This window comes from Anolis sagrei, chromosome 13, assembly GCF_037176765.1.
Source record: "Anolis sagrei isolate rAnoSag1 chromosome 13, rAnoSag1.mat, whole genome shotgun sequence".
NCBI lineage: Eukaryota > Metazoa > Chordata > Lepidosauria > Squamata > Dactyloidae > Anolis > Anolis sagrei.
In genome coordinates, this window is record NC_090033.1 from 7,613,041 (window position 1) to 7,626,035 (window position 12,995).

The 12,995-nt window shown below is 45.5% G+C and overlaps 1 protein-coding gene across 2 annotated transcripts in view; it reads right to left on the reverse strand.

The window, feature by feature from the left end:
- Positions 1 to 3,665: 3,665 nt before the first annotated feature.
- The window catches only part of EPHA2 (EPH receptor A2), a 46,667-nt gene continuing 37,337 nt past the window's right edge, over positions 3,666 to 12,995 (reverse strand). The window contains exons 10-17 of one of the 2 annotated variants that reach the window (XM_060758844.2): positions 12,801 to 12,926; positions 12,524 to 12,706; positions 12,230 to 12,291; positions 9,602 to 9,811; positions 9,312 to 9,461; positions 7,821 to 8,014; positions 7,495 to 7,650; positions 3,666 to 5,938 (exon numbers count right to left, since the gene is read on the reverse strand). In XM_060758844.2, coding sequence (XP_060614827.2) covers positions 5,833 to 5,938; positions 7,495 to 7,650; positions 7,821 to 8,014; positions 9,312 to 9,461; positions 9,602 to 9,811; positions 12,230 to 12,291; positions 12,524 to 12,706; positions 12,801 to 12,926 — 1,187 coding nt within the window. In that variant the 3' untranslated portion in view covers positions 3,666 to 5,832. The remainder of the gene's footprint in view (positions 5,939 to 7,494; positions 7,651 to 7,820; positions 8,015 to 9,311; positions 9,462 to 9,601; positions 9,812 to 12,229; positions 12,292 to 12,523; positions 12,707 to 12,800; positions 12,927 to 12,995) is intronic. The other variant, XM_060758845.2, reaches the window with a different exon arrangement.

Consider the following 12,995-nt stretch of genomic DNA (forward strand, 5'->3'; position numbering starts at 1 on the left):
CAGCTTTGGAGAGCTTCAACCATTTCAAAGCTCCCTGCTTGGGCGGTGATGGCACGATCGTCAGCATAGATGAAACTCTTTGTCCCTTCTGGTAATGGCTGATCATTTGTATAAATGTTAAATGTTGATGTTGCAAACTGGTTTTCCCTGTTTCAGAGAGCTTCAGAGAGGTTCTGTTAAACCATTTCAAAGCTCGCTGCTTGAGCGGTGGTGACACTATCGTCAGCATAGATGAAACTCTCTATCCCTTCTGGCAGTGGCTGATCATTCTTGTAAATGATACTGGTGCAACCTGGTTTCCCCTGTAATAGGCAATAAGAGCACTTAAAGCTTCAGAGAGCGTCTGTTCAACCGTTTCAAAGCTTGCTGCTTGAGTGGTGATGACACAATCGTCAGCATAGATAAAACTCTCTATCCCTTCTGGCAGTGGCTGATCATTCTTGTAAATGATACTGGTGCAACCTGGTTTCCCCTGTAATAGGCAATAAGAGCACTTAAAGCTTCAGAGAGCGTCTGTTCAACCGTTTCAAAGCTTGCTGCTTGAGTGGTGATGGCACGATCGTCAGCGTAGGTGAAACTCTCTCTCCCTTCTGGCAGTGGCTGGTCATTAGTGTCAATGTTAAACATTGATGTTGTTATGGGGAAGCTATGGAGATTCTTGGTTTTCCCAAAGGTTATGATCTCTAACAAGGCCGTGCCTTTCCAAAACCCAAAGGGATATGTCGCCAACCAACCTCCTGCATCAGCCTTGGATTACCCAACCGACAGACCAGAGACAGACCGGCTCGGCAGCCTCTTCCGAGCCAAGCGCAGGCGTGCTTCAACCTGGAACCTGCGGCACGGCACGGCCTCCCTCGCTGCCAAACTCCGTGCTAAGGGGGAGACGTTGAACTAATTTGCAGCATTACCTGCCGAGATGGATCCGCGCCTCCCTTTATCAGGCGTGCCATCTTTTCCCCTTCTGGGCCTGGCCCTCGCCATGGAATTCACACATCAAAGTCCCTCAGGAGACAGGCATCATCATGCCATGCAGAAGCGTGCGCAACCCGATGAACATGTACCAAGGAAGGTGTCACAGGCACAACACATAGTCGCTGTGCGCCTTCTAGTCTTTTATAGAACTCCAATATGTTATACAACTCCAATATGCCGATGATAACGTAGTCTCTGCGCATTCAGAAGACCTACATCTGCTATCGAACTCCAATATGCTGATGATACCACAGTTTGTGCGCATTCAGAAGAAGACCAACAACGTCTCTTATAGAACTGCAATATGCCAATGATAACATAGTCTGTGCGCATTCAGAAGACCCAAAATGTCTGTTATAGAATTCCAATATGCTGCTGATAATATAGTCTGTGCACATTCAGAAGAAGACCAACAACGTCTCTTACAGAACTGCAATATGTCAATGATAACATAGTCTGCGGACATTTAGAAGACCTACAATGTCTGTTATAGAACTCTAATATCCTGATGATAACGCAGTCTGTGCGCATTCAGAAGAAGACCTACAATGTCTCTTATAGAACTCCAATATGCCAATGATAACACAGTCTGTGCGCATTCAGAAGACCCAAAATGTCTGTTATAGAATTCCAATATGCTGCTGATAATATAGTCTGTGGACATTCAGAAGAAGACCAACAACGTCTCTTATAGAACTCCAATATGCTAAAGATAACAGTCTGTGCGCATTCAGAAGACCCAAAACATCTGTTATAGAATTCCAATATGCTGGTGATAACATAGTCTGCGGACATTTAGAAGACCTACAATGTCTGTTATAGAACTCCAATATCCTGATGATAACGCAGTCTGTGCGCATTCAGAAGAAGACCTACAATGTCTCTTATAGAACTGCAATATGCCAATGATAACATAGTCTGTGCGCATTCAGAAGACCCAAAATGTCTGTTATAGAATTCCAATATGCTGGTGATAACATAGTCCGCGGACATTCAGAAGAAGACCTACAATGTCTGTTATAGAACTCCAATATGCTGACGGTCTGTGCACATTCAGAAGACCTACAACGTCTGTTATAGAATTCCAATATCCTGATGATAACGCAGTCTGTGCGCATTCAGAAGAAGACCTACAATGTCTCTTATAGAACTCCAATATGCCAATGATAACACAGTCTGTGCGCATTCAGAAGACCCAAAACGTCTGTTATAGAATTCCAGTATGCTGGTGATAACATAGTCTGTGGACATTTAGAAGAAGACCTACAATGTCTCTTATAGAACTCCAATATGCTGACGGTCTGTGCACATTCAGAAGACCTACAACGTCTGTTATAGAATTCCAATATCCTGACGATAACGCAGTCTGTGCGCATTCAGAAGAAGACCTACAATGTCTCTTATAGAACTCCAATATGCCAATGATAACATAGTCTGTGCGCATTCAGAAGACCCAAAATGTCTGTTATAGAATTCCAATATGCTGATGATAATATAGTCTGTGCACATTCAGAAGAAGACCTACAACGTCTCTTATAGAACTCCAATATGCCAAGGATAACATAGTCTGTGCGCATTCAGAAGACCCAAAACATCTGTTATAGAATTCCAATATGCTGGTGATAACATAGTCTATGGACATTCAGAAGAAGACCTACAATGTCTGTTCTAGAACTCCAATATGCTGACGGTCTGTGCACATTCAGAAGACCTACAACGTGTTATAGAATTCCAATATCCTGATGATAACGCAGTCTGTGCGCATTCAGAAGAAGACCTACAATGTCTCTTATAGAACTCCAATATGCCAATGATAACACAGTCTGTGTGCATTCAGAAGACCCAAAACGTCTGTTATAGAATTCCAATATGCTGGTGATAACATAGTCTGTGGACATTTAGAAGAAGACCTACAATGTCTGTTCTAGAACTCCAATATGCTGACGGTCTGTGCACATTCAGAAGACCTACAACGTGTTATAGAATTCCAATATCCTGATGATAACGCAGTCTGTGCGCATTCAGAAGAAGACCTACAATGTCTCTTATAGAACTCCAATATGCCAATGATAACACAGTCTGTGTGCATTCAGAAGACCCAAAACGTCTGTTATAGAATTCCAATATGCTGATGATAATATAGTCTGTGCACATTCAGAAGAAGACCTACAATGTCTCTTATAGAACTCCAATATGCCAATGATAACACAGTCTGTGCGCATTCAGAAGACCCAAAACGTCTGTTATAGAATTCCAATATGCTGGTGATAACGTAGTCTGTGGACATTTAGAAGAAGACCTACAATGTCTGTTCTAGAACTCCAATATGCTGACGGTCTGTGCACATTCAGAAGACCTACAACGTCTGTTATAGAATTCCAATATCCTGACGATAACGCAGTCTGTGCGCATTCAGACGAAGACCTACAATGTCTCTTATAGAACTCCAATATGCCAAGGATAACATAGTCTGTGCGCATTCAGAAGACCCAAAACGTCTGTTATAGAATTCCAATATGCTGGTGATAACGCAGTCTATGGACATTCAGAAGAAGACCTACAATGTCTGTTCTAGAACTACAATATGCTGACGGTCTGTGCACATTTAGAAGAAGACCTACAAGCTACTCTAAACACTTTGCAAAAGCATGAGAAGCTCGGCCTCTCAATGAACATCGAGAAAATCAAAGTGCTAAAGAATAAAAACATTTTATTAAAGCTAGAGAACATCATACACGCATGGAAGTAAAATTGTGCATCTTTACCGGCAACAATTAATAAATATAAAAAAATAAATTAAGAAACAACAACAAAAAGAATGTGATAATATGAAAGCAGAACCATTGTCAAGGAGTCAAGAGTGCTTTACAGGAAGGGAAGGCACAGCGGCAGTTGGATAAAAAAATGAATAAATAACACAGAAGGCAACAAAGATGCATTAGGAATTGTGGGAGTTGGAGTCCAAAACCACCCGGAGGGCCGAAATTTCCCCATGCCTGCTTTAGTAGGTGTGTGACCACATGTCCATTAGAACTGTATTTCCACCAGTATTACACTATAGGGAGTTGCAGGCCGAAACACTTGGAGGGCCGAAATTTGCTCGTGCCTGCTTTAGTAGGTGTGTGACCACATGTCCATTAGAACTGTATTTCCACTAGTATTAAACTATAGGAAGTTGCAAGCCGAAACAATTGGAGGGCCGAAATTTGCCTGTGTCAGCTTTAGAAGGTGTGGGACCACATGTCCATTAGAACTGTATTTCTACCAGTATTACACAATAGGGAGTTGCAGGCCGAAACACTTGGAGGGCCAAAATTTCCCCGTGCCTGCTTTAGTAGGTGTGTGACCACATGTCCATTAGAACTGTATTTCCACCAGTATTACACTATAGGGAGTTGCAGGCTGAAACACTTGGAGGGCCGAAATTTGCTCGTGCCTGCTTTAGTAGGTGAGCGACCACATGTCCATTAGAACTGTATTTCCACCAGTATTACACAATAGGGAGTTGCAGGCCGAAACACTTGGAGGGCCGAAATTTGCTCGTGCCTGCTTTAGTAGATGAGCAACCACATGTTCATTAGAACTGTATTTCCACTAGTATTACACAATAGGGAGTTGCAGGCCGAAACACTTGGAGGGCCGAAATTTGCTCGTGCCTGCTTTAGTAAGTGAGCGACCACATGTTCATTAGAACTGTATTTCCATTAGTATTACACAATAGGAAGTTGCAGGCCGAAACTACTGGAGGGCCAAAATTTGCCCGTGCCTGCTTTAGTAGGTGTGTGACCACATGTCCATTAGAACTGTATTTCCACCAGTATTACACAATAGGGAGTTGCAGGCCGAAACAACTGGAGGGCCAAAATTTGCCCGTGTCTGCTTTAGTAGCTGTGTGACCACATGTCCATTAGAACTGTATTTTCCATTAGTATTACACAATAGGGAGTTGCAGGCCGAAACACTTGTAGGGCCGAAATTTCCCCGTGCCTGCTTTAGTAGGTGTGTGCCCACATGTCCATTAGAACTGTATTTCCACCAGTATTACACAATAGGGAGTTGCAGGCCGAAACAACTGGAGGGTCAAAATTTGGCCGTGCCTGCTTTAGTAGGTGTGTGACCACATGTCCATTAGAACTGTATTTCCACCAGTATTACACAATAGGGAGTTGCAGGCCGAAACACTTGGGAGGGCCGAAATTTGCCCGTGCCTGCTTTAGTAGGTGTGTGACCACATGTCCATTAGAACTGTATTTTCCATTAGTATTACACAATAGGGAGTTGTAGGCCGAAACAACTGGAGGGCTGAAATTTGGCCGTGCATGCTTTGGTGGGTGTGTGACCACATGTCCATTAGAACTGTATTTTCCATCAGTATTACACAATAGGGAGTCCGTGCAAGGCCTCACTCTGAATTTGGTTGTGTAAACAAAGCGAAAGGCCAATGGAGGCTGTGATGTTCAACCTTCATTAGAAAGCAAAGGAATGTGGTCATAAAAAAACAACAACACTGTAACAGTTTTCCAGGTTTCTGAGCACGGAAATAAGGCGGCTGTTGGTCCATGAAGTTCCCAAGAGGAAAAGTCAGTTGATCTGCAAATGAATAAACAACCCAACGTTGCTTTGGTGGCCTCGGAGAGGTCTACAGGTTGAGCCACGTGAAATGGTAGATGGAATAGCAGGCGCAAGGTCTGGAAGCAACGTAGGTGGAACGAAACATGAGACTTTCGGCAGTTTTGGCACCAGGGAGACTCCCAACGTGGTGGGGAAGGACACGGAGCTGTGCTGACTCCGTGGCCAGAGGGTTCTCCATTCAAGTATGTCCCAGGAAACACGTTGCCCGAGCAGCTAAACGCGTCCGCTTCAGAGCGGGATGCCAATGGCGCTGGCCTGCTCCTTCAGCCCCAGAAGGCTGTAGGCGATGCGCTTATGGTGCCCTGGGAGGCGCACCCCGATGCTCTTGATGTCGCTAGGAAGAAGGAGAAAAGGTCTGGTGAGGTCACAGTTATGTGCATTCCAAGCATGCAACATGTTTTCATAGCCCCATAAAAGTCTCTTAATCGTGGAGGGCGCACCTGCACCGCCCTATCCTCATAACGAGAACAAGAGCCATGATCTATGCTGGAAAGTGCTTGGAGTCCCCTCAAGTACAGTAAATAAGTAATCAATAATCAATAAGAGGGACAGATGTGTCTGCCAGGACCCGTATATATGGTCTTGTGGTGTCAGGAGGGGAGAGGCTGGCTAGCCACGAAAGATTACTACCACGTCAGCTCCAGATTATTACATATGGTTTTCTGTGGCTGAGTGGATGGCGACTACTGGATGGCATAGGTTCTGTATCAGAAACTAGCACTAATAAGGTCTATCCAATGCAATTTTCTGAATCAGCTGATGTGGTCTATCCAATGCAATTTTCTGAATCGGCTGATGTGGTCTATCCAATACAATTCTCTGAATCAGCTGATGTGGTCTATCTAGTGGAATTTTCTGAATCAGCTGATGTGGTCTACCCAATGCAATTTTCAGAATCAGCTGATGTGGTCTATCCAATGCAATTTTCTGAATCAGCTGATGTGGTCTATCTAGTGGAATTTTCAGAATCAGCTGATGTGGTCTATCCAATACAATTCTCTGAATCAGCTGATGTGGTCTATCTAGTGGAATTTTCATAATCAGCTGATGTGAGCTATCCAATGCAATTTTCAGAATCAGCTGATGTGGTCTATCCAATACAATTTTCAGAATCAACTGATGTGGTCCATCTAATGTAATTTTCAAAATCAGCTGATGTGGTCTATCCAATGCAATTTTCTGAATCAGCTTATGTGGTCTATTCAATGCAATTTTCTGAATCAGCTGATGTGGTCTATACAGTGGAATTTTCTGAATCAGCTGATGTGGTCTATCTAATGTAATTTTCTGAATCAGCTGATGTGGTCTATCCAATACAATTTTCAGAATCAATTGATGTGGTCTAGCCAATGCAATTTTCTGAATCAACTGATGTAGTCTATCCAATACACTTCTCTGAATCAGTTGATGTGGTCTATCTAGTGGAATTTTCAAAATCAGCTGATGTGGTCTACCCAATGCAATTTTCAGAATCAGCTGATGTGGTCTATCCAATGCAATTTTCAGAATCAGCTGATGTGGTCTATCCAATGCAATTTTCTGAATCAGCTGATGTGGTGTATCTAGTGGAATTTTCAGAATCAGCTGATGTGATCTATCCAATGCAATTTTCTGAATCAGCACCCCAAATAACCAGATCGAATCTAACGTTGACCAAAATCTGATTCGTAACTTTTTTTGTTGGAGCATAGTCCCTGGTCAAAGTGGTCCCTGGTCAAAAAAAGGTTGGGAACCATTGAAATAGAAGTATGCACTCCATGTATACAAGAGAATAGTTCCTTGAAAGGAGAAAGGCACTGGGAAACAGAACTCGGAAACCCATTCAGTTGCCATATTGGGTGAAACGGGAGGAAGAGAGCCCAGGGTAGGGGTCTAGGAGGCCAGACTCACTCGTTGGTCATCTGCACCACCTTCTCAATGGTGTTATACCCCCTGGAGAGGAAGTGCTCTGTATACTGGTGCATTTTGATGGACTCCAGCCACTCGCCCACCGTTCGGAAAGGGATGCCCTCTGAGCCGCTGGTGCTGGGGAGGCGGATGGAGACCCTTTGGAGACAAAAAGGGACCCTTGTTCTTTAGTGTCTGGGGAGGGCAGGGGACACTTTGGAAACCTATTCCTGGGCATCTCTATCTCTTATGGGAGAAGGGAGGAAGGCAGAGGCACAAACTACTGGAAGGATGTGGGCTTCTGCCTGGGGAATGGAAGCCACGCTTACCTAGGGTCGAACTCCGCCAAGGTCTTGAGTGACTCAGGGGCGCGGATGAGCTTGTCCAAGATGCTGACGATGTCGTTGAATCTGGGCCGGTGGCTCCTCTCCTGCTGCCAGCAGCGCATCATCAGTTGGTAGACGGCGGAGGGGCAGTCCAAGGGGGCCGGTAGCCGGTAGCCTTCATTGATGGCTTTCATCACCTGTTCGGGGACAGAAGTGCTCAAAGATGGAGCAACTGTTGTAGCTCAGCAGTTAGGGGATAATGGGTTAGCTCAGCAGTCAGGGGCTGATGGGTTCACTGGTAATTCAGAAGGATTTCTTGAGGTTCAAAGTGATGTAGGCTAGATTAAAACTACTGAAGATTCAGGCCATGGGAATGAAATTGCGTCAAACAGTGCTGAGCTTCAAAGTCAGTCATAGGAGCCAGCAACAGCATCATTAGATAAGGAGTCAAGTGAAAGGGAATTAAGTGAAACAGAAAACTCTCAAGGGAAAGCACCTGGTGGTACGGAGATAGATTAAAACTACTGAAGATTCAGGCCATGGGAATGAAATTGCGTCAAACAGTGCTGAGCTTCAAAGTCAGTCGTAGGAGCCAGCAACAGCATCATTAGATAAGGAGTCAAGTGAAAGGGAATTAAGTGAAACAGAAAACTCTCAAGGGAAAGCACCTGGTGGTACGGAGATAGATTAAAACTACTGAAGATTCAGGCCATGGGAATGAAATTGCGTCAAACAGTGCAGAGCTTCAAAATCAGTCGTAGGAGCCAGCAACAGCATCATTAGATAAGGAGTGAAGTGAAAGGGAATTAAGTGAAACAGAAAACTCTCAAGGGAAAGCACCTGGTGATACGGAGATAGATTAAAACTACTGAAGATTCAGGCCATAGGAATGAAATTGCGTCAAACAGTGCTGAGCTTCAAAATCAGTCGTAGGAGCCAGCAACAGCATCATTAGATAAGGAGTGAAATGAAAGGGAATTAAGTGAAACAGAAAACTCTCAAGGGAAAGCACCTGGTGGTACGGAGATAAGCAAGGATCTCTATTTGCAGATCAGAGCAGAGAATCAGCTCCGTAGGTCAGTAAAATTACATGGGAAAGATAGAGAAAAATCATGGGAAAAGCCATGACTTCATGTCTGTGCATTAACAGCCAATTGTTTACTAGGCAACGTTGGTGTTCGAGGGAGAACCTAAGCCTGAGTTTTTGTGTTAGGTCAAGTCCTGTTTTTGGATTCAAGTATCTTGGAAGGTTTCTATATTCTTGTTTTGTTATTTTTGCTCAAGTTTTTCTAAGGATATCTTTTGCTGATGGTTTTATGCTGTACGTGTGAGTTTTAGCTATGCCTGGACTGTGTTAACTTTGGATTTTTATGAGACATTTGGAATCCTGCTAGAATACGTTGGCCATACAGCCCAGAAAGTACACACTCCATCGACATCACTTTGGTTGCAATGGGAACAACGTAGACAACACAGAGCAGCCAGGTGCCTTACCTCGTGGTTGGAGAGCTCCCAGTAGGGCCGCTCGCCGTAGGACATCACCTCCCACATCACAATGCCGTAGCTCCAGACATCGCTGGCCGAGGTGAACTTGCGGTGGGAGATGGCCTCAGGCGCAGTCCATCGGATGGGGATCTTCCCACCCTGCAAGTAAACCCAAACATCAGAAGATCTGCTTCCAAACAACGAACAACGCATGGCCAGTTTGGCCCTACCCTCCTATATTTGTAGGCGGTACAGAGACACAACTGCCGTGTAAGTGGGGAGCAAGGGCCGAGACTCACGCTGGTGGTGTAAGTGGCGTCAGGGTCGTCCTCCAGGACCCGCGAGAGTCCGAAGTCAGAGACCTTGCAGACCAGTTGGCTGTCAACCAGGATGTTGCGTGCGGCCAGGTCGCGGTGGACGTAGTTCATGCTGGCTAGGTACCGCATCCCCGAGGCAATGCCCCTCAGCATGCCCACCAGCTGGATGACACAGAACTGCCCATCCTTTTCCTGCAAGAGGGGAGTTCCACACAGATAAGTCACTCCAGCATTTGGAAGCGCTTTATGGGCAGGTTAGTGGCAACACAGAATTGAGTCCCCACTCTCTTCCCAAGATAAGCTTGGGGTCAACAAAGACAGCAATACTTCGGAGCAGAGGATCCACCAAGAGATGGATCCCCTCTCAGGTTCCCCATTGCGTACACCAGAAAGAAGTAGCATACTAACACTGAGGGCTCTCTAAGACTGAGGCCTTTCTCCCACTGAGGCCTTCTCACACTGAGGGCTCTCTCAGACTGAGGGTTACTAAGCTACAGGCACACCTGCCCATAGAAAACTACAGCCTTTGCCGAGTCACTGCATCCATTCAATCCTTTCAGTGCTTGACTCACATTTCTATGATAAAAAAATACCTGACAGGATCCCCTCTCAACTCTCTCATTGCGTATGCCAGAAAGAAGTAGCCTACTAACACTGAGGGCTCCCTAAGACTGAGGCCTTTCTCCCACTGAGGCCTTTCTCCCACTGAGGGCTCTCTCAGACTGAGGCCTTTCTCCTACAGAGATCTCTCACAGACTGAAGGCTACTAACAACGAGGGCTCCTTCAGACTGAGGGTTACTAAGCTACAGGCACACCTGCCCATAGAGAACAACAGCCTTTGCCGAGTCACTGCATCCATTCAATCCTTTCAGTGCTTGACTCACATTTCTGAAATAAAAAAATACCTGACAGGAAACCCTCTCAACTCTCTCATTGCGTATGCCAGAAAGAAGTAGCCTACTAACACAGAGGGCTTTCTAAGACTGAGGCCTTTCTCCCACTGAGGCCTTCTCACACTGAGGGCTCTCTAAGTCTGAGGCCTTTCTCCCACTGAGGGCTCTCTCAGACTGAGGCCTTTCTCCCACAGAGATCTCTTGATTCACATTTCTGTAATAAAAAATGCCTAGCTAATATTTAATATTTCTGACAGGACCCCCTCTCAACTCCCTCATTGCATATGCCAGAAAAAAATAGTCTACTAACACTGAGGCCTTTCTCCCACTGAGGCCTTCCCACAGACTGAGGGCTACGAACACTGAGGGCTCCCTCAGACTGAAGGCTACTAAGCTACAGGCACGCCTGCCCATAATATTTAATATTTCTGACAGGACCTCCTCTCAACTCCCTCATTGCGTATGGTAGAAGAAATAGCCTACTAACACTGAGGCCTTTCTCCCACTGAGGCCTTCCCACAGACTGAGGACTACGAACACTGAGGGCTACTAAACTACAGCCACACCTGCCCATAGAGAACTACAGTCTTTCCTGAGTCACTGCATCCATTTAATCCTTTCAGTGCTTGACGCACATAAAAAATACCTAGCTAATATTTAATATTTCTGACAGGACCTCCTCTCAACTCCTTCATTGCGTATGGTAGAAGAAATAGCCTACTAACACTGAGGCCTTTCTCCCACTGAGGCCTTCTCACAGACTGAGGGCTACGAACACTGAGGGCTCCCTCAGACTGAGGAGCTAATATTTAATATTTCCGACAGGACCTCCTCTCAACTCCCTCATTGCGTATGGTAGAAGAAATAGCCTACTAACACTGAGGCCTTTCTCCCACTGAGGCCTTCTCACAGACTGAGGGCTACGAACACTGAGGGCTCCCTCAGACTGAGGAGCTAATATTTAATATTTCCGACAGGACCTCCTCTCAACTCCCTCATTGCGTATGGTAGAAGAAATAGCCTACTAACACTGAGGCCTTTCTCCCACTGAGGCCTTCTCACAGACTGAGGACTACGAACACTGAGGGCTACTAAACTACAGGCACACCTGTCCATAGCGAACTACAGCCTTTGCTGAGTCACTGCATCCATTTAATCTTTTCAGTAATTCACTCACATAAAAAATACCTAGCTAATACTTAATATTTCCGACAGGACCTCCTCTCAACTCCCTCATTGCGTATGGTAGAAGGAATAACCTACTAATACTGAGGCCTTTCTCCCACTGAGGCCTTCTCACAGACTGAGGACTACGAACACTGAGGGCTACTAAACTACAGGCACACCTGTCCATAGCGAACTACAGCCTTTGCTGAGTCACTGCATCCATTTAATCTTTTCAGTAATTCACTCACATAAAAAATACCTAGCTAATACTTAATATTTCCGACAGGACCTCCTCTCAACTCCCTCATTGCGTATGGTAGAAGGAATAACCTACTAATACTGAGGCCTTTCTCCCACTGAGGCCTTCTCACAGACTGAGGACTACGAACACTGAGGGCTACTAAGCTACAGGCACACCTGTCCATAGCAAACTACAGCCTTTGCTGAGTCACTGCATCCATTTCTGTGATTTAAAAAACCTCGTTAATATTTAATATTTCTGACAATGATTCCCTCATTGTGTATGCAAGAAAGAAGAAACTTCCGTACCTGTAGGAATTTATCCAAGGCTCCATTCTCCATGTATTCTGTGATTATCATGAATGGCTTATCTGGGAAAAGGGGAAAAATTATTTATTTATTTGCAGTGTTTACATTCCGCCCTTCTCACCCCGAAGAGGACTCAGGGCGAATCACAGAACATACATAATGTGCCGCTAGACATACAGGACGGACAGATAGGTGTTGTGCTCGGTTCCGTCAACCCATCTCCCGCAGAAGAAGACGGCCTTGAACCGGAATCCTCAACGCCTCCCCCCATCTCAATAGACAAAGGGCCCTTACATTTGGACACAACCCCCTCCAAGCGGATGATGTTGTGGTGGCAGAACTGTCCCATGATGCTGGCCTCGCTCAGGAAGTCAATGCGTTGCTTCTCGGTGTAGCCCGACTTCAGTGTCTTGATGGCCACCGGGAGCTCCTTTTTGCCGTTCCTCAGGGTCCCCTTGTAGACTTCGCCAAACTCCCCTGGGAAGAGAAGAGCAGGAGGTGGCCGTGAAGATAAATCTCGGCAAAGAGGAATCCACTCCCCATCACGAGACATCCCGGCTTCCTCTCTCACCTGCCCCAATTACTTTCTGCCGGGAAATACACGACGGCTGGATCTCGGTGGTGAACTTCAGCACCGCCTGGTTGGGGTCTTCGTACGTGTGGGGGTCCACGTAGGTCTTCAGGGGCTTCAGCTGGTCTGAGGGGGAAAGCCAACAGTCAGAAGTGGAAAGAGGAAGGTTCTCCTGCTCTGCTCTCCTCGTCTGAT